The sequence below is a fragment of the Helianthus annuus genome, chromosome 7 (genome assembly GCF_002127325.2).
Source record: "Helianthus annuus cultivar XRQ/B chromosome 7, HanXRQr2.0-SUNRISE, whole genome shotgun sequence".
NCBI classification, from domain to species: Eukaryota; Viridiplantae; Streptophyta; class Magnoliopsida; order Asterales; family Asteraceae; genus Helianthus; species Helianthus annuus.
The window spans coordinates 79,572,577-79,590,734 of NC_035439.2; the positions used below are offsets into that span (position 1 = coordinate 79,572,577).

General features: G+C 39.2%; 2 protein-coding genes across 2 annotated transcripts; both read right to left on the reverse strand.

Moving 5' to 3' along the window:
* Positions 1–4,991: 4,991 nt before the first annotated feature.
* LOC110866482 lies at positions 4,992–6,155 on the reverse strand. The gene has a single exon (XM_022115630.1). It carries the CDS (start codon positions 6,153–6,155, stop codon positions 4,992–4,994), a length of 1,164 nt encoding a protein of 387 aa, XP_021971322.1.
* Positions 6,156–8,700: 2,545 nt separating this feature from the next.
* Positions 8,701–11,510, reverse strand: LOC110866481 (glutamic acid-rich protein-like). The gene is made up of 4 exons (XM_022115629.1): positions 11,208–11,510; positions 10,857–10,943; positions 10,668–10,808; positions 8,701–8,793 (listed from the first exon to the last, which is right to left on the reverse strand). Exons 1-4 carry the CDS (start codon positions 11,508–11,510, stop codon positions 8,701–8,703), a joined length of 624 nt encoding a protein of 207 aa, XP_021971321.1.
* Between the last annotated feature and the right edge of the window lie 6,648 nt (positions 11,511–18,158).

Consider the following 18,158-nt stretch of genomic DNA (forward strand, 5'->3'; position numbering starts at 1 on the left):
TTTCAAATTTTCTAATGTTTTTGGATTTTCTGAAATTTTCTACTCCCCTTAAAATGCAAACACATTAAGGAAATTTGAAAACAAACTAAGCTCTTGACCCACTTGCAGGAAAAATTCAAAACAAAATGTACAGAAACTAGACAACTGCTATCGAATCGCATCAATTCGCCATTCACTAGACATATACAAACAGAATTCCCCCTTTCACAAATCATTTTCTCATTATGATTTCAAAACACTTAAGTATGTTTTAATCAAAATGATTTTTCCGGAAAATGAGTTTGTTTTTACCACTTGTAGGATTTAAAATTTTTACTCCCCCTAAAATCAAAATATATTTCAATTTTGATTTTCTGGGAAAATTTGAAACAAACTGTACAAACTTGACAACTTGATGAGAATCACTTCAATTCTCCATCCACCTGGCATAAACAATCAGAACTCCCCCTTACAACAAACTATTTTACCATTATGATTTCAAAACACATAAGTTTTAATCAAAATGGTTTTTCTGGAAAATTAGTTTGTTTACCAATCATTTGTAGGTTCGGGGTCACTTCATTATATTGTTTTCTACACACACATGACAGATTTTACAATTTCAGTTTTAAATCTCAAACATCACTTGTAGAAAATCAAGTACAACTTAATGTCCCTGATTTACCACATGTAAGGCGAAAAATCACCGGAGTGAAATTTCTCAAGAAATGTGCCGATTCATGTTCCACACTTACCAACCTGGGAACTTCGGCAAGTCAGGCTTTTCTATTTGAATAGATTCACCCAAGCCTGACGATCCTTGGGTGATTTTGAATTCTTGTTTAACAATGGTGGAAAATTTGCATCATCCATTGTTAAACCCGAATTCTCCTTTGTTACCTCAACACCAGGCTTCTCTGGCTTTGACGAACCAGAATCATTGCCTGCACATGGCTTGTCTGACTTTGATCTGTCAGATTCATTGCCTGAAGGTGGCTTGTCTGACTTTGACACGTCAGATTCATCGCCGACCATTTTCTTCTTTTTCTTTTCTTCTTTCGTCCTCAGATTTGTATCCGATGAATTCGTTTGGCTTGACTTTGCAATCGAGGGAGTCGATTCATCAGAACTCTTATTTTTACCAACAGATGAACCCGGGGACAAGATCTTCTCGAGATACTCTCTTGCCTTCTTCCTCTTCTTCCTCAGTCTGTATTTCTGCCCCTGTGAAAGTTTAACTTTCTTTTCTTGAACTTTCTGTTCTTGAACTTTAGGTTTTAGAACCTTCTGTTCATGGGGCTTGACTTTGACTGGAATCGTTGCCAATTTTTTAGAATTAGCCCTCAATCTGTCATTCGATCTTCTTGGGTAATCTCTGGCAATGTGACCTCTAATGTTGCAATTATAACATCTTCTCGTCTCATAGCTCCAATTCTGGCAGTTAACAGCAATGTGTCCTTGATAACCACATTGGTAACACACTCTGTTATAATACCAATCACCACTTTCACACCAGATGTTCAGATCATAGCATTGTTTGGCTTGGTGATATTCCTTCCTCATGTTTGCTGGATTTGGCTTTTGAGCACTTTGGTCAAACCTGCACCACTTATTACCAACACTTTTTGAGTTTTCATTTTTACTTTTTGTAATTTTTTATTTTGATTGGATGATCGATCTGATGAGTTGTTATTCTCTTTTTGAACATTTTTCAGATTTTTTACCCTTTTGTTTTTGTTCCACTTTCTTCTACAAAGGTTTTCGCTTAGAGCATTCTCCCTTTTCAGTCGATTATAGAACAGTTTTCTGAAATTTTTCTTTTAATTTTAAAAACAATTTTTGTTTTTTTAATTTTTTCATTTTCATCATCAGATTTCTCATCACAATCTTCAACTTTGACATTGTCAAAGTTTGTGACATTGTCACTTATTGGAACTGAATTGATCGGTTTTGGACAGGGAAAATTCAAACTATCTGATGAAGTCACAAAACCTTTCAGTTTCTTTTCAAGTTCATCAATCTTGATTCTTGAATTCTTAGCTTCATTTTCAAGCTGAGATATTCTTTCAAGATGAGACTTGATTGATTTTTCATTCTCATTCTTCATGTTTTCAAGAACAGATTTTTCATTTTCCAAAACTTTTAACTGTTCTTGAAATTTTGTTTCATTTGCTTTCAGATTCTTGTTCTCCAGTTTTATCCAGAAATCTTCATTTTCTGAAGATTTCTTTTTGCTTTCAAACTCTTTTTCTTTCTCTTTCAAAAACTCAATTTTCTTTTGAGCACAATCAGCTTCTTTTTCAAGTCGAATAATCGTCTGAAGATGAGAATTTATCATTTTTTGCTTTTCAATGTTATTTTTGCTAAAAACATTTCTCCCATCTTCAAGAATTTTTAATTGACTTTGATATTCTTTTTCCAGTTTTAACTTTTCATTTTCAAGAATTTTGATTTTATCTTCAAAGATTTTTTCACTTTCTTTCAATTTCTTGTTTTCCAATGTTAAACTGTTCAAATCACTTAACAGTTTAAAATTTTCGAACTTCAGCATTTCACAAGTTTCCTTCAAACCCAATATCTGTTTATTATCATCTTTCATCTCAATCCGTTCCTTTCCCCTTTGGTCATCATTTTGGCTTTTCTTATTTTCAGCATTGATCATCATCTGTACTTCAATCTTTTCAATGAGTAGACAAATTGTCAGTCGAGAAAATTCTCCAGAAATCTTCAAGTTCAAGATATAATTTCCCCATTCTTCTTGACATAAAGCACTGACAAATTTCTCAACCCATTCTTCTGGTCTTTTGGTTATACCAATTTTGGACATTGAATGAACAAGATGGCTATACCTCTCAATGATAGTTTTTGTGTTTTCTCCTGGATAACCTGAAAACAAATCAAATTCTTTCTTTAATACATTTATTCTGTCAAATGTTTCTCTATTCATATTAAAGAAATTGATATCCATGATTCGGTAACACGTTTATTAAGACAGTTCCTTCTCGAGCGAAATAGGCTTTTCGAGCGAAATCACTAAGCAATTTCAAGCAAAATCCCAATTTTCACCTCTTGGAGTGAAATCTGATGATTAAATGCTTCAAGAGCGAAATCAGATGTCTTATGAGCGAAATATGATGTCTTATGAGCGAAATCTGATGTCTTATAAGCGAAATCTGATATTAAATTTCCCAAGAGCGAAATCACCACTGTTTTGGAGCGAAATCAAGATGTGTTAAAAGCGAAATCAGAGAAAGTCCATATGAGCGAAATCAACTCGGGGGACAATTTGGTCCATTTTTAGTCCGAATTTTGGTCCCAAACTTTCAAGGATTAATCTATGTCCAATTTCCTATAATCTGTGAAATTTTGATACAAATTTGACCAATAAAACTCGTTCTGATGAAGAAAGAAGGTGTAGAAATCAGAATTTTTCAGCGAAAACGAGCTAAACGGTAAGAACTCTTCCTCCTGAGCTCTGATACCACTTGTAGGATCGCGAGACGACCTAACGAGTCGATCAGAAGAGTGCTCAGACTGAATCAGAGGCGGAATTCATTGATTCTGTCTTTGTTTAGCTTGATTTCACTATTAATTTTCTCTTTTATTGATCTGATAACAGTTTACAACCACATAGACGATTCGGCAGGGCTTCGCCGTCACATACAAGACCTTGACCGAACTAACTATATATGATTTCGCTCATAAATGCCTATTTATAGGCTTGGGATTTCGCTCATAGACACAAAGTCTACAAGAGCGAAATCAGACATTGTACATAAAAGCGAAATCAGACTTACTGACTCTATAAGCGAAATCAAGATTATCATGTGATTTCGCTGATAATGACAAAGTGTCATTATGAGCGAAATCAACACTATAACATGTTTTCTTGATTTTCGTGCACTGTACAAACAACCCTAACCAAAGACTCGAATGAAGATGTAGTCGACAGACAACTGCACCAACAAATTTACTGAAGTGTTTTCGTGCTAATCAAAAGTTTAACATGCATTTGTAACATGGAAGACATAAGGCATATGCTTTCATTCAATAAGAAACAGACGCTTAGGCCAACATACATCGCAAACAAGTAGGGCGTTTAGCCAACATAGGAAACTATAAAGGCAAGTGGCCAACATGAGAGAGCTAGGGCGCAAGGCCAAGAGAGGTTAAATATAACACTTGCGTAGTTGTTGCGCGTTCCACGTGCGCGGGATGATGTATCCATCCAGAGTGCGCAACTTGTAAACTCCCTTCCCTAGCACCTCGTGTATTAAGTATGGGCCTTTCCATTTGGGTGCTAGCTTTCCTGGGCGTTCGGCGTTTGAAGCTTCGTTGTCTCGGAAGACATATTCTCCTGGAGTGAAGGTACAAATGCGCACTCTCGCATTGTAGTACCTTTCCAGTTGTATCTTGTACTTGGCTTCTTTAATTCGCGCAATTTCGCGCCTCTCCTCCAGCAAATCCAAGTCAAGACGACGCTCTGCCTCGTTATTGATAGTGTTGACTACTGTCAAGCGTGGCGAGGGCAGGCCGATTTCAGCTAGGATAACCGCCACCGAGCCATAGACTAGGCTGAAAGGAGTTTCGCCAGTGCTTGCTTTCGGCATGGTTCGATGAGCCCACAGGATGCTTGGGAGCTCATCTACCCAGCCTCTTCTCTTTGTGCCCAGTCGGGCTTTTATCCCTTCAACGATGCTCTTGTTTACACTTTTAACTTGTCCGTTGCCCTGAGGATGCGCGATAGAAGAGAAAGTGTGTTCGATGTTTATCTCTTTCAACCACTTTTGGAGGTCTTCAGAAGCAAAGTTTGTGCCATTGTCTGTTACAATTTTGAGTGGGAGGCTAAACCTGCAAATGATGTGCTCCCAAATGAACTTGCGCACGATCATTGCAGTGGTTGAGGCTAGTGCTTTGGCCTCCATCCATTTTGTGATGTAATCAACGACAACGATTATGAACTTGACAGCGCCAGGAGCATCCGGGAAGGGTCCCACCATATCAATTCCCCACTACTGGAAAGGCCAGGCAGTGGATACCGAGATAAGATCGTTTTTTGGGCGCAGGGTTTTTGGAGAATGTCGCTGACAGGAGTCACATTTGCGCAGCTCCTTCAGGGCATCGACGTGCATCCCTGGCCAATAGTATCCAGCGTTCATAATCTTCGCGACAACCATGCGTGGGCCTGCATGGATGCCACAGATTCCTTCGTGGATCTCCCTAATCAGGTAGTTCGCGTCTTGGGGGTCCATGCAACGCAACAATGGCCCTAAGAAGGACTTTCGGTATAAGATACCACCATTCATTTCATAATGCAGGGCCTTGTTTTGAATCTTCTTTGCCTCTTTTTTGTTTTCCGGGAGTATTCCTTCTTGCAGATACTGAATTATAGGGGTCATCCAAGATGGTTGCCCTATTTCGATCACGTTAACCTGGCACAGCAGCACTGATGGATTTTTGAGTACTTCAATCCTTACATCTTTGGCGAGATGTTGAAAAGAAGTTGAAGCGAGCTTGCTTAAGGCGTCTGCTAGTTTGTTTTCGGAACGGTTGATGTGAACTACCTTGTACGACTTGAATTGTTGGAGTAACTCTTTCGCCTGGTCCAAATATAAGGCCATAACCTCGCCTTTTGCATCATAAATTCCGTTGATTTGGCTGGCGATCAAGAGTGAATCAACGTGCGCTTGCAGATTTTTAGCTCCCGTTTTTATGGCGAGGCGCAATCCTGCCAAGAATGCCTCGTATTCCGCCTCATTGTTGGTGTTCTTGAAATCCAACTTGAAGGCATATGTAAATTCATGCCTCTCGGGGCTCACAAGGCGCAACCCAGCTCTTGCGCCATCCTCATTTGAGGCCCCATCAGTGTACAGCAACCATAACTTATCAGATGTGTCTTTCACGGGAGTCTCAACAATCTCGCAATCCTTGATTTTTTCCACTGGGACTTCTGTGATAAAGTCCGCAAGGACTTGACCCTTGATGGCTGGGCGCAGCCTGTACAAGATGTTGTGGCCCCCCAGCTCGATCGCCCCCTTTGCTAACCGCCCAGACGTCTCTGGTTTTTGCAATATCGTTCCGATGTGAAAGTTGGTGAGCACTGTGATCACGTGCCCTGTGAAGTATCTGCGCAGCCTTCTAGAGGCGTGTAGTAATGCAAGTACCAACTTTTCCATCGTTGAATATCTTGTTTCTGGGTCAGTGAGCACCCTACTGACGTAATAAATTGGAGTCTGGACTCCATCTCTCTCTACCAGTAATACCGACCCAACTGCCTTGTCTGACGAAGACAAGTACAAGATGAGCGGCTCTTTTTCGAACGGCGCAGTCAGTGTAGGGAGCTTTATCAGGCACTCTTTCATTTGTTGGAACGCAGCTTGTAGGACCAGTTTTGACTCCGAAACGATTGCGAAACGAACGTATGACGTGCGGAATCCATACACGAACGCGATCTAACACACACGATGTAATATAAACGTGATTCTATTAGAAATCTAACAAGAACAAGAACCTTGAATCACTTTCTCTCTCTAGATTCTCTCTCTAGATCTAGAGCTTTCTAAACACAAATGAGGCAAAAGTCTCTAATCTAAACATAACCTCCCTATTTATAGGTCAAGGGGAATTAATGAGACTTCTCATTAATTACAGAAATGCCACCTTGCCTTTTGCCTAGCTATCACTAATGTAACGACTCGTTTTCTTCTGTTTCTCGTTACGGCTCGGATTGAAGAAGGCTATAGACATAAATGCACTAACAGACTCCCCCTTGGATATTGCCACAGTCAATCTCGTAGCGCCTTGTCTTTTTCTTTCTCTCTGAGTCTTCTTGAAGCTTTAACACGTCTTCATCAACGTAGACTTTCTCTTGTTTGAGCAGAATCCCCGTAGATCTGTCTTCAGCTTCAGCTTCTCCTTTCTATAGACTCTTTTCTTCATCAGGCTCCCCCTTTCATCAAGCTTTCGTGCTTTTGGGATTGACACCTTGAATCCACGCTTCCTTTTGCGTTGAGCTCGTCTTCAGACTCCCCCTTAGACTCGGCTTTCGGGATCGCAGTCTGGTATAACATCTGCAACACTCAAACATTTATAAGTACAAACATTTTGACCATTCAATTATCCAGGAATTGTGATCCTGGCTATATTCAACTTTTTAAAACACTCCCCATATCAACAATCTCTATTGATTTGGCAGTATTTAAGAATCCAACTCACTCACAGTTAATCTTCCAAGTCCAAACTAATGACCTTGGAGATATCACAAACTGTTTTTGAAATTTTTGATTTTAATTCAAGTATCAAATTAATAAACTTGTTTTATTTTCAGAAACACAATCAACTTACTTAGATTTTGAAACTCAGCATTTCAGACATCGGTTGTCGAAAATAAAGCAGAATAAAAATCTTTTTGTATTTTTCTGAAAATATAAGGCAGTAAAGAAATATGTACAAACATATTTACAGACAATATTTTTGTTTGAGTTCGTGTCAGAGGGTCATATCAGTTTTTGAAAAATCAAAAGTACCGTTGAGCTTAGTTACACATTAAGAATTAAACAATTCACTTAGATTGTCGATATACTGATCCACTTAAATTTTCACACAAATTTCAACTGATTCAAGATACGAATTAGGTGTTTTAAGAACTTAAACTCATTCATGTGTCCCACCTCTTGAATATACTCCCGTATCCAGATCCCAATATTTAGTCTTACAGGTGAATATACCACAGATGATATCTGTAAGGGGTTAGATGCGAGGGCCGTGAGAGCTCAGGTCGATACTTCTGTACACGCAGAGAGATGACGGCTTCGACTTTTGGTGTGTCCCCTTTAGAGGATCTTTTTTACAACATCAATGATTATCAATTTTATTGTTTAATCATTTGTGCTGAGGGCTGCGCTATGTTTCAAGCAATGCGGAAAGTATTATTCGGGGACTAGGTCAGAACTTCCATTCAGGAGGAGTCCCGGAATAATACCCCAGATATCACTGAGTATAAAGACCTAGTATTTCAGAAAGAGGGACCCTTCAAACGAGATTTCAGGGGTTACCTATATATCCAAGTAGTGTTCCCCACGAAATAAGTAAAATTCAAACTTGCTTAGGTTTATATACCGAAAAAGTTTACTAAATGTATAAAAATCTATCGGCATATAATCAGTGAGACTGTTTAACGCTATTTAATCATTACATTTCTTTAGCATACTGTAAATGTCTACTGATGTACTATCATTTCACTTTTTACACAAAACTCAATTTTTGAATTTTATCATGTTTGTGGCTTTTTTAAATTTTCTAATGTTTTTGTATTTTCTGACAATTTTTCTCCACCTAAAATGCAAAACCATTAAAAGAAAATTTGACAACACGATACTGATAGCTTTGTCTCGCCATCCATTTTCTGCATCTTGTGCACTGAATTACACTAAAAGCAGTAATTACCCCCATGATTTACAACACATTAATTTTTACAGTTTGAAAACCGTTTTACAATCTGGTGAAAGTAATCATGTTTGTTCAGCCGTGAGGGTTTCGGCGTATTCAATCAACATATATTTTTGTAATTTTCTGTTTTTGACAAGAATTAAAAACAAACATATTTTTGGTTTTTCAAATTTTAACAAACTAAAAACATATTTTTGGTTTTTAATTTTTCAAATTTTTAGGGTTTTGAAAATATGGTTTATTTATGTACAGAAAAACAAATAAACTCCCTGTTCAACCAAACCAGGGTTCAGCAGCAGCCTCCTCTTCTTGTTGTGCCAGGTTGCTCCTACTTCCATTCTCACAGTCTTTGTATTTGTTGACCACCTGCACATTCAACTAACTCAATTACTTGAACAATTTGGCCCAGGTCTGTTGGACCTTAGGCATTTCAACACAATAATTTTCATTCAATGCTGGAAATTCATTGTCATTTTTCACAAAAACTTTCTCAATTTTAACTTCCACTTTCTCATCTTTTACCAAATCAACATGTTTCTTAACAGAACATGTCTGACCTTTCGGTGTACCACGTTTGTAAAAGTGTGAATCTGTTTGAACACTTTGTTTTTGAACAACATTTTTTGGTTTCCAAAACTCTTGGGGTTTTGTCATATCGACTGATGTTTTCCAACTTTGTGTTGTTCTGAATCTGGGTGTGTGAGTATCCCAGGTCTGTCTTGAATCTAACCTGTTCGGGTTTGATTTCCAATTTTGATTCGAAGCAAACTTGTTTGTGTTGTACCTCCAAGTTTGTTTTGAATCAAATCTGGTTAACCTTTGTCTCACATTCTCAGATTTTTGTTTCTCAGCATCAATCTTCTTTTTGTTAACATCCACATGTTTTAGATTTGGACACTTGCGTGCAAGATGTCCTTTTTGATCATATTTGAAACATGTTCTCATGGACACATCTTTGACCTGTGGTTGTTGCCTTTTTTTTAGCAAAGAACTCATCATTAGACTGCCTCATTTTGAGTTCTTTTTCTTCTGCTAAACTGTTTCCCTGAACAAAACTCATTTTTGCCTGATAATTTGGCGTCTCATTTTTGTTCCGATGTTGTTTCTTCTTATAACCCAACCCAGCCTTCATGTTTTTCTTCTTGAAACCAGGTTTGTTATACGAAACTTTACGATTCTTACCGACAAACTTTGAAATCTCAGACTTCTCAATCTCAACCATTTTGAAAACTTTATCAACCTTTTCTAAAATCACATTCTGAATCGGGAATACAACATCTAAGAATAATTTGTCTGATCCAATCATGGTATAAACCAATCCCTTTGAATCATCATTCAAAATTTTCTCGGATTTTGTGTTTTTCAGATATCCATCATGAAGATTTCCTTCATCTTCATCCTGTGATTCAGCTTTACCTGTATCAACTGACTCTTCTTTCAACACACTTTCAACGACTTTACCTACCACTTCTGAATCATGAGTTTCATCAGATTTGGAATAGGTTATGTCAATATTGTCTGGCAATTGGTCTACCATGTTGAAAGCTTTTTCGACCTTTTCCTCATCATAAAATGCAAACTTTTCCAGTGGTGGAACTTGATGAAACTCTAAGCCAATGCCTTTCTTGTTCTGCTTAGACTCACCATCACCCGGTTTTATATTGAAAATTCATTCAAGCACATATGACGACACGTGGTAACTTTTTAACTTGTTGTTATCCTGTTCTAAATCAGCAATCTGTCGCTTTAACTTAGCAACATCCTCAATATAGGAATTAACAACATCTTGTTTTATAGCATACATTCGTTTAAGCTCTTTAGTTGTTTCAGAAAGATAATTCATTCTTGATTGAGCATATTTCATTTCATCTTTCACTTTCTCATATGACTCTTTTGTAATATGATATGCTAATATCATTGAGTCATATTCCTTTTTCATTTCTTGACAAGCAATTTCTTTTTGAGAACACTCTTCTGTCATTTTAGAAACATTTTCTTTCAAAACTTCATTTTCTTTTTCTATCTTTTTACACTTTTCAGAAAGTTTTTCATCATTTTCTTTAAAGACTTTTTTCTTTTTCTAGCATTTCTTTGCATTTTTCTTTGAAAATGTTTTCGATTTTTGTGAATTCAAGATCTCTTGTTCTGAATTGCTCATCTTTTTCAGTACAAGCTCTGCACGGTTCCATGCATTTCTTGCACTGATCAATCAGTTTCAAGTTTTCAGAATCAGAATTTACCTCAGTGATTGGCACTTCGGTGTTTGATGCAGTTGCCTTAGTTTGCTTCTGATCAGCATCATCTTGCTTCTTTTCAATACTAACTTCATCACCAGCATCACCAGCTTCCAAATTCTCATTCTTTACTTCTTCTTCTTCTTTCTTCACCTCTTCTTCAATCTGTTGTTCTTCAGTAACAGCTTTCTTAACCTCTTCATTCACCTCAACTTCTTCGCTTTTGATTTCCTTCACAGCTTCAACTTCAACAACTTCTGTTTTAATCTCTTCAGCAACCTTCTTCAGATTGTTCACCATTTCTTCAACATTCTTCTTCATTCTCTCTTCATCCCTTTTTCTCAGACATGATAACATGGCATATCTGATCTCCTTTTCAAACCTCTTAGCGTATGTGTCATCTTTCATCACATTTCTATAGTATTCGGCTCTCAACGGGACTATGAGAAGAACATCATCAAAAAATATGTCTTTCTTTGGAACAGCCGGTTCACCTTCTCTGTTGTAGTAGCACTCTCTCTTCTTATCCCATCTTCTGTTGCTGACAGCACTTTCATACTCGTCCTGCATGTCATCCATTCTTTTGTAGACCACGTTTCTTTCTCTGTAAGTCTTCTCACTAAAAATCTCTTCTCGAGTTTTCTCTTTGATTTCAGCACCAACATTTTCTTTTTTGTTTTCTTCATGAATTTCAGCAATAAGAACATGATGTTGGGCCTTTGATGCTTTTCTGCCATGAGCTGTTACAGGACGATCTTCATCTGGAAGAATTGTGCTCCAGTCAAAACCTTCATCGTCATGAATTACTGCATATGCTCTTGACTTTTCTTTTGGAGTATTTTCAATCATGTTCGGCTCTTCTTTGCTACGGTGATAAATCTCCTTTCGGTAGTAATCATCGTTGAAAGGACGTTCATTTACTTCAGCAACTTCAGAATTTCTGCATTCTCTTTTGAAATGACCCTTTTGCTTACATCTAAAGCAGGTCACTTTGGATTTATCGAATCCAAGCTTCGTTGACGGACCACCAAGAGATTGTTTCCCGGTAATCTCCATGTATCGTTGAGATCTACGAATACAGCTTGCTAAACACCAGCGAATATCTATGAGTTCCATCTCTTCCGGATCAATTTGGTCGTAGTCTTCTTTGGTCAACTCCGAGTTTCCAATTTTGCCAGCTACAAGACCTTCATATGATTCCAGAACAGATGCAAGGAAACTCATTTGCTGCATTGATGCTCATTGCAGGAGAATTTTTCAGTTTAAGAGCAATGTTGCACAAAATCTCTTCAGTTTCATCAGAATTTGATTTTGAAGATGAATGGTATCCAGAATGATGACTTGTTGAAGTTGTTGGTGGTTCTTTCATCTTCTCACCACTGAATGCTATCTTTGGTGAACCAACGCCTTTCTCCGAAGGTACACTGCCTTTGTAGTACAAGCCTACATTCTGTTGATGTGAAGAACCAGTCATCTTGCTTTGCTTTTGTAGCTCCAGATCATGACTCTCTATCTTTTCAAACAATGCATCAAGAGAAATCGTATCATATAAAGCATCATTTTTCAAAATAAACACAAACGTTTGCCACTGATCAGCTCGTGGTAACGCTTCAATCACTTTATCAATAAGTTCCTCTCTTGTTTTCATTATCTCAAATCTCTCAAGTTCAATTTTAAGATGACAAAATCTTTCTATCATTTGCCTCACCGACTCTCCTTTTAAACTATCAAACAGATCAAATTCTTTTTTAAGTAAAGCAATTTTGTTCTTATTTATCTGTTTACCCCCCTCAGCTTTAACATGTAAAGCTTCCCAAACTGATTTAGATGACCCATCATGATTCAGCAACGCAAAGATATCATTTCTGATTGCTGACTAGATCAACGCAATCATTCTTTGTTCGGCAGCAAACTCAGATTTATCTTCTCTGGTAAATCTCTTGAATGGTAGTTCTTCGCCTTTATCATCTTTTGGTCGTTCGTATCCAAACTCTAAACAAAACCAGCTTTCATGAGCATACGCTTTCGCCCAGTTGAGAAAACGTTCTTTCCACCAGGTATAATCCTCAATGCTCTCTAGAGTTGGTGGCTTTGAGTGTGTTCCGTAGAAGTTATCATGCTTGATGTTCTCATTGATGGCTTTCGTGATGGTCTTTGGTGTAACAGTTGTTGTTTCAGAAGAATCGGATGTGAACGCGTTGAAAAACGTGTTGTAGAATTCTTCAGCCATGATGCAAACCTTGAATTACCTTGAATATCTCGAATTACCTTGAATCAACAAACAAACAAACACTTATCAGTTTAAACACTTATCAAACAACTAAATCAAAATAATACTCGAACTGGTGAATATTTTGTGCAGACTGAAGGTTGACACACTGTGCGGACTGAACTTGATGCGAACTGAGATTTAAGTTGTCAAACCGTACGAAGTGCTATGACCCGGATCAAATTCAAACGACCTTTTCCAATGACCTGACAAGGTTCAAACGAACTAGACCTTTGAATAATCAAACCGTGAGACTTGAACCTTTGACACACCGATTTATTGGGCCTTGACACACAATACAAATCTCTATCACGTGCAAACTGACAAACCTTGATATTACTCTGATTGGGCCGCAAACTTTGGACAGTAAACTAGATCACATGAGCTGATGACTTATGTATTAGAACTCATTGGGCTGAGAAGTCTAATATATTCACATGTACACTCCTTGAATTACTCAATTATATTATGATATTGAGAATATTAATGGCCGACAACTCTTAATTCACAATGAATTTTAATTGGGCCGAGAGGTAAATGGACCGACAATTTTTCTGATTGGACCGATATTAGATCGATTACTTTATTATGTGACAACAGTCAAAGGTAACAACATTAAGTGGGCAGTTAACTTTTCGATGACAATTAATAGCTGATAATACCTTTTCACATGCAATCAAACTGAATTTTTATTGGACCTTCAAACTGAATTTTATACATGCATTGGGCCGCAAATTTTAAAGATTACATCTACTTTATCACTTTTGACATATTGTTCATTTCGTTCGATAATTTGGGCCATTAATATGTATCACATGCAGCCGACAATTTTACAAATCATCTTTAATCTCATAGGACCAATATTAAAGTGGGCTGACATCAATTAATGCTAATCACATGCAAGATTATTTAAAGGCTGACAAACGATTGTGATAGGGCCGAGATACTTTAAGTCACATGGGCTGTATCAGATCAACGAACAGTTCAAGCGGAATCAAAAATTAATGTTTTGGAGCGAAATCAGTTGAATGACATGTTGGATCGAAATCAGTTGAATGACATGTTGGAGCGAAATCAAAATATTAACTTGGAGCGAAATCTGAGATTTCGAGCGGAATCTCTCAGATTTTCAAGCGGAATCAAGTGTACAACATGATTTCGGGCAAAATCAGATGATTTTGGAGTGGAATCAGTTGTATTAGGATTGAAATCTAATTTTGGGGTGAAATCAAAGATAGATCTCGAGCGAAATCAAGCTGTTAACACGAAATCGGACCTAAAAACTTAGATTTCTCCTAAACGGCAAGGAATTTGGATCTGAAACTTGGTAGGGTTATAGATCAAGTGTTTACGCACAACATATCAAAAAATTAGCCGATTTGGACCGTAAAAACCCGTTCAATTTGACGAAAATCAGTTAAAAACGTGAAAAATATGAAAAAGATGAAGAAATAGATGAAATCCGGATCTGAAATCGATGAAATCACGAGCGGAAATGTGTGTTGGATCAGTGCAATCAAGCTCCTGCTCTGATACCACTTGTAGGACCGGTTTTGACTCCGAAACGATTGCGAAACGAACGTATGACGTGCGGAATCCGTACACGAACGCGATCTAACACACGTGATGTAATATAAACGTGATTCTATTAGAAATCTAACAAGAACAAGCACCTTGAATCACTTTCTCTCTCTAGATTCTCTCTCTAGATCTAGAGCTTTCTAAACACAAATAAGGCAAAAGTCTCTAATCTAAACATAACCTCCCTATTTATAGGTCAAGGGGAATTAATGAGACTTCTCATTAATTACAGAAATGCCACCTTGCCTTTTGCCTAGCTATCACTAATATAACGACTCGTTTTCTTCTGTTTCTCGTTACGGCTCGGATTGACGAAGGCTATAGACGTAAATGCACTAACACAGCTTCTGCTTCCGGTGTCCACTTAAACTCTTGCTTCTTTACGCAGTTGCGCAAAGTGCTGATAAAAGGATATGACTTTGCGGCATGGTTTGACAGAAATCTATTGAGCGCTGCGAGACGGCCGGCTAATCGCTGCATTTCTTTGATTGTTCGTGGCAACGGCATTCGCTCTATGGCTTGGACTTTTCTGGATTTACTTTAAATCCGCCATTTGTCACTACGAAGCCCAAGAACTTTCCTTCCTCCATACCAAAGGAACATTTGGCAGGATTCAGTTTCATATTCACGCTACTCAATGAGTTGAATGTTTTCTCGATATCTTTTAACATTTGGTCCTCCTCGGGACTTTTAATCACTAGATCATCGATGTACACCTCAATATTTTTACCGATGTCGTTGGCAAAGATTTTATCCATTAAGCATTGGTATGTTGTGCCAGCGTTCTTGAGGCTAAACGGCATCTTTGTGTAACAGAAAATTCCAAGATCAGTTCTGAAAGCTGTCTTGTCTTCATCTTCCAGCTTCATCTGGACTTGGTGGTAACCTTTATAACAATCCAAGAAGCATTTCCATCTGAATGGTGCGAGTGAGTCTATCTTTTTGTCGATCTCAGGCAAAGAATAGCAATCTTTAGGGCATGCCTTGTTGAGATCGGTATAATCGATGCACATTCTCCATCCTCCGTTAGACTTCTCCACCATTACGGGGTTTGCCGCCTAACTCTGATAGCGCACTTCTCTTAAGATTCCTGCCTTTAACAACTCACTGACTTGTTCATTCATTGCTTTGGTTTTATCCACCCCTAAGCTGCGCCTTCTTTGTACTTTTGGTACAACGGAGGGATAAGTGTTCAGACAGTGTTCGGTAACGTCGCGCGGGACACCGGTCATGTCTGCCGGAGTCCAGGCGAAAATGTCCATATTCCTGAACAAGAGTTGTTTGAGATGCATTCTGATATTTGGTGAGATTGCGTGGCCAATCGTCACCATTTGCTCTGGGTACTTGCGGTTTAAAACCCACTTTTCTGGTTCAGTTGTTGAAACTTTTGCCGCTTTGGTTGGGCGCAACTCCTCTGTCAACATTACTTCCTTTTTTGCATAAATAATTTCCACCCCCGTCTTAGTTGGAAACCCGATGGCTGAGTGGGGTGTGGAAGTTACCATGTTTAATTCGCCTTGGGTTTCTCTCCCAATCAACACATCATGCCTTGATTTGACAGGCATTACCATGAAATTCACATTTGTTGTACTTGAATGCTTTCCTTCAGAGAACGTGATGGGAAAGCTGATTTGGCCTAGTGGGAAGACCATTTCGTTACAAAAGCCTGACAGAGGGTAATCGACTGGTTCGAGTCTCGCTTTATCTTCGTCGTCAAACTGATTAAAGCATTACTCATAGATGATGTCTGTTGTACTTCCTGGGTCGATAAAGATGTACTCTGTTTCATAATGACCAACAATTCCGGTAATAACAACGGGGCGTGTTGCGCAAGGGCCCCCGCGTACTACCGGGAAAATGACTTGTTGTTCTTGCCAAGATGGCTCATACGGGAGCTTGCCATTTTCTCTTGCGATGTATTTTGGTCCGTTGACCATATGTGTCTCCAAGCGTCTGACCTTTTTCTCTCGTCCATCATCATTGCGCTGGATTTGACATGTCTCTTTGCGCACGTTCTTTACTAAATGGCTTAACTTCCCACTTTTCAGTGCTCTCTCGATTTCTTGCCTTAAGCTGATACAGTCATCTGTCAGATGCCCCGTATCTTTGTGGAAGTCACAGTACAGGTTGGGGTCTTGCCCCTTCTTGTTCTTCATAGGCCTGGGAGCCTTAAAATCATGGTTCTCCATCATGAGCACCTCTTTGGGCGTCTTTATGAGCGGAGTCCAGTGTTTCTCTCGATTGTCGTTCCTGACTGCCTTCCGAAAGCCAATGCGATCTATAGTATCTCGCGCGTCTTCTCTGTATCGAGGTCACTCGTCATAACCGCTGGAAATGGCTAGCTTTCCATCTAGGGTTTTTGCCTTTGTTGCGCCTGTTGTTATCGCGCGATGCTCCTTTTGAAAATTTATCTTCAGTGTAAGAATTCTTGTGACCGGCCAACGACTCTTCAGTTTGAGCGACTATCTTCGCCGCTTCCATGAGTTTATCCCATTCTTTGGGCATTCCATCTTTTCCCGTGATAGTCCGGATAAGGCTATCACAACGAATGTGTTTCTTGAAATGAGCGTGCATGAGTGGTTCGCTTACACCACCGATTTTCAAACACTCCTTATTAAAGCGAGTGATGAAATCTTCTAATCCTTCGTTCTCTTGTCGCCAAATGTCTGTTACCTCAGCTGTGTCGCGCTGGTAACGTCTTTGCTGACTGAAGTGGTTCACAAACTGTGTTCGGAAATCGACCCACGACTTGATCTTTTCCGGAGGGAGGCTGTAAAACCAGGCGCGAGCAGCCCCTATAAAAGTTTGGATAAACAAATTGCACCAAATAGGCATGGTCCATCCTCCCATGCAACCAACACTTGTAAAAACTCTAACGTGATCATCAGGATCAGTCAGCCCATTGAACTTTCCAACTGTTGGAGGCAATTTCTCTCTTGATAGCGGCGCTAGAGCGATCTTTGGGATGAACTTTGAATGTTCTGTAGCTTCAGCTGGTCGATAGGCGAGGCGAAACTCGCGCTCTGCCTCTTCGCTGTACCCGACGTGTTGTCTTGGTTTGTAATATTCATGGTTCCTCTGTAAGCGGTTAAAGACTGAAGACCCTTCGTCATCTTCCCAAGTTGGGTCGTTTGGGTCTGTGTCATCCCATTCGTTGTTCAAGTTGCGCGGCCCAAGCCGGCTTTGAACTGGGCCTCTTTGGACATGTGTCGGATAGTCATAATAGCTTTCTGTCTCTCCCCGTGTGTCGCGCGTGTCATGCACGCTTGTTCTTCTCATGGGGGGGTCTGTTAGCTCTTCCTTGGATGTTTTGTTGTGGAGGTATCTGGCAAGCCCCCTGACTCTGGCCCTGAGGCGTAACCAAGGATGGTTCTGTCGTTAAAACTGCTTGCTGTGCAATCAAAGATTGATACGCGGCATTGATGGTTGTAATTTGTTTGGCGTACCAAGAAGCTGGAGTTTCGCCTTCAGGTAGCCCTAATAGCGCCGAAATGTTCTGAGGTGGAGCTGGATTTGAGGGTCCAGCACCGTTGTTTCCTGGGGTTACCGTCTGGGTGATGCGAGTGATGCTCGCGCGGGGTCCCCCGGTGTTGGTTACTTCGATTTCACCGATTTCTTCTACATGTTGTACTTGGACGTTTTGATTG

Coding starts and splice junctions, on each gene's coding strand:
- LOC110866482 (XM_022115630.1), bottom strand. CDS start 6,155: ATGGAAAAGTTGGTACTTGCATTACTACACGCCTCTAGAAGGCTGCGC.
- LOC110866481 (XM_022115629.1), bottom strand. CDS start 11,510: ATGATTGAAAATACTCCAAAAGAAAAGTCAAGAGCATATGCAGTAATT. Junction 10,944..11,207: donor AGGACGAGTATGAAAGTGCT/GTCAGCAACAGA, acceptor AACAATCTGAAG/AAGGTTGCTGAAGAGATTAA. Junction 10,809..10,856: donor AAGTTGAGGTGAATGAAGAG/GTTAAGAAAGCT, acceptor GAAGAGGTGAAG/AAAGAAGAAGAAGAAGTAAA.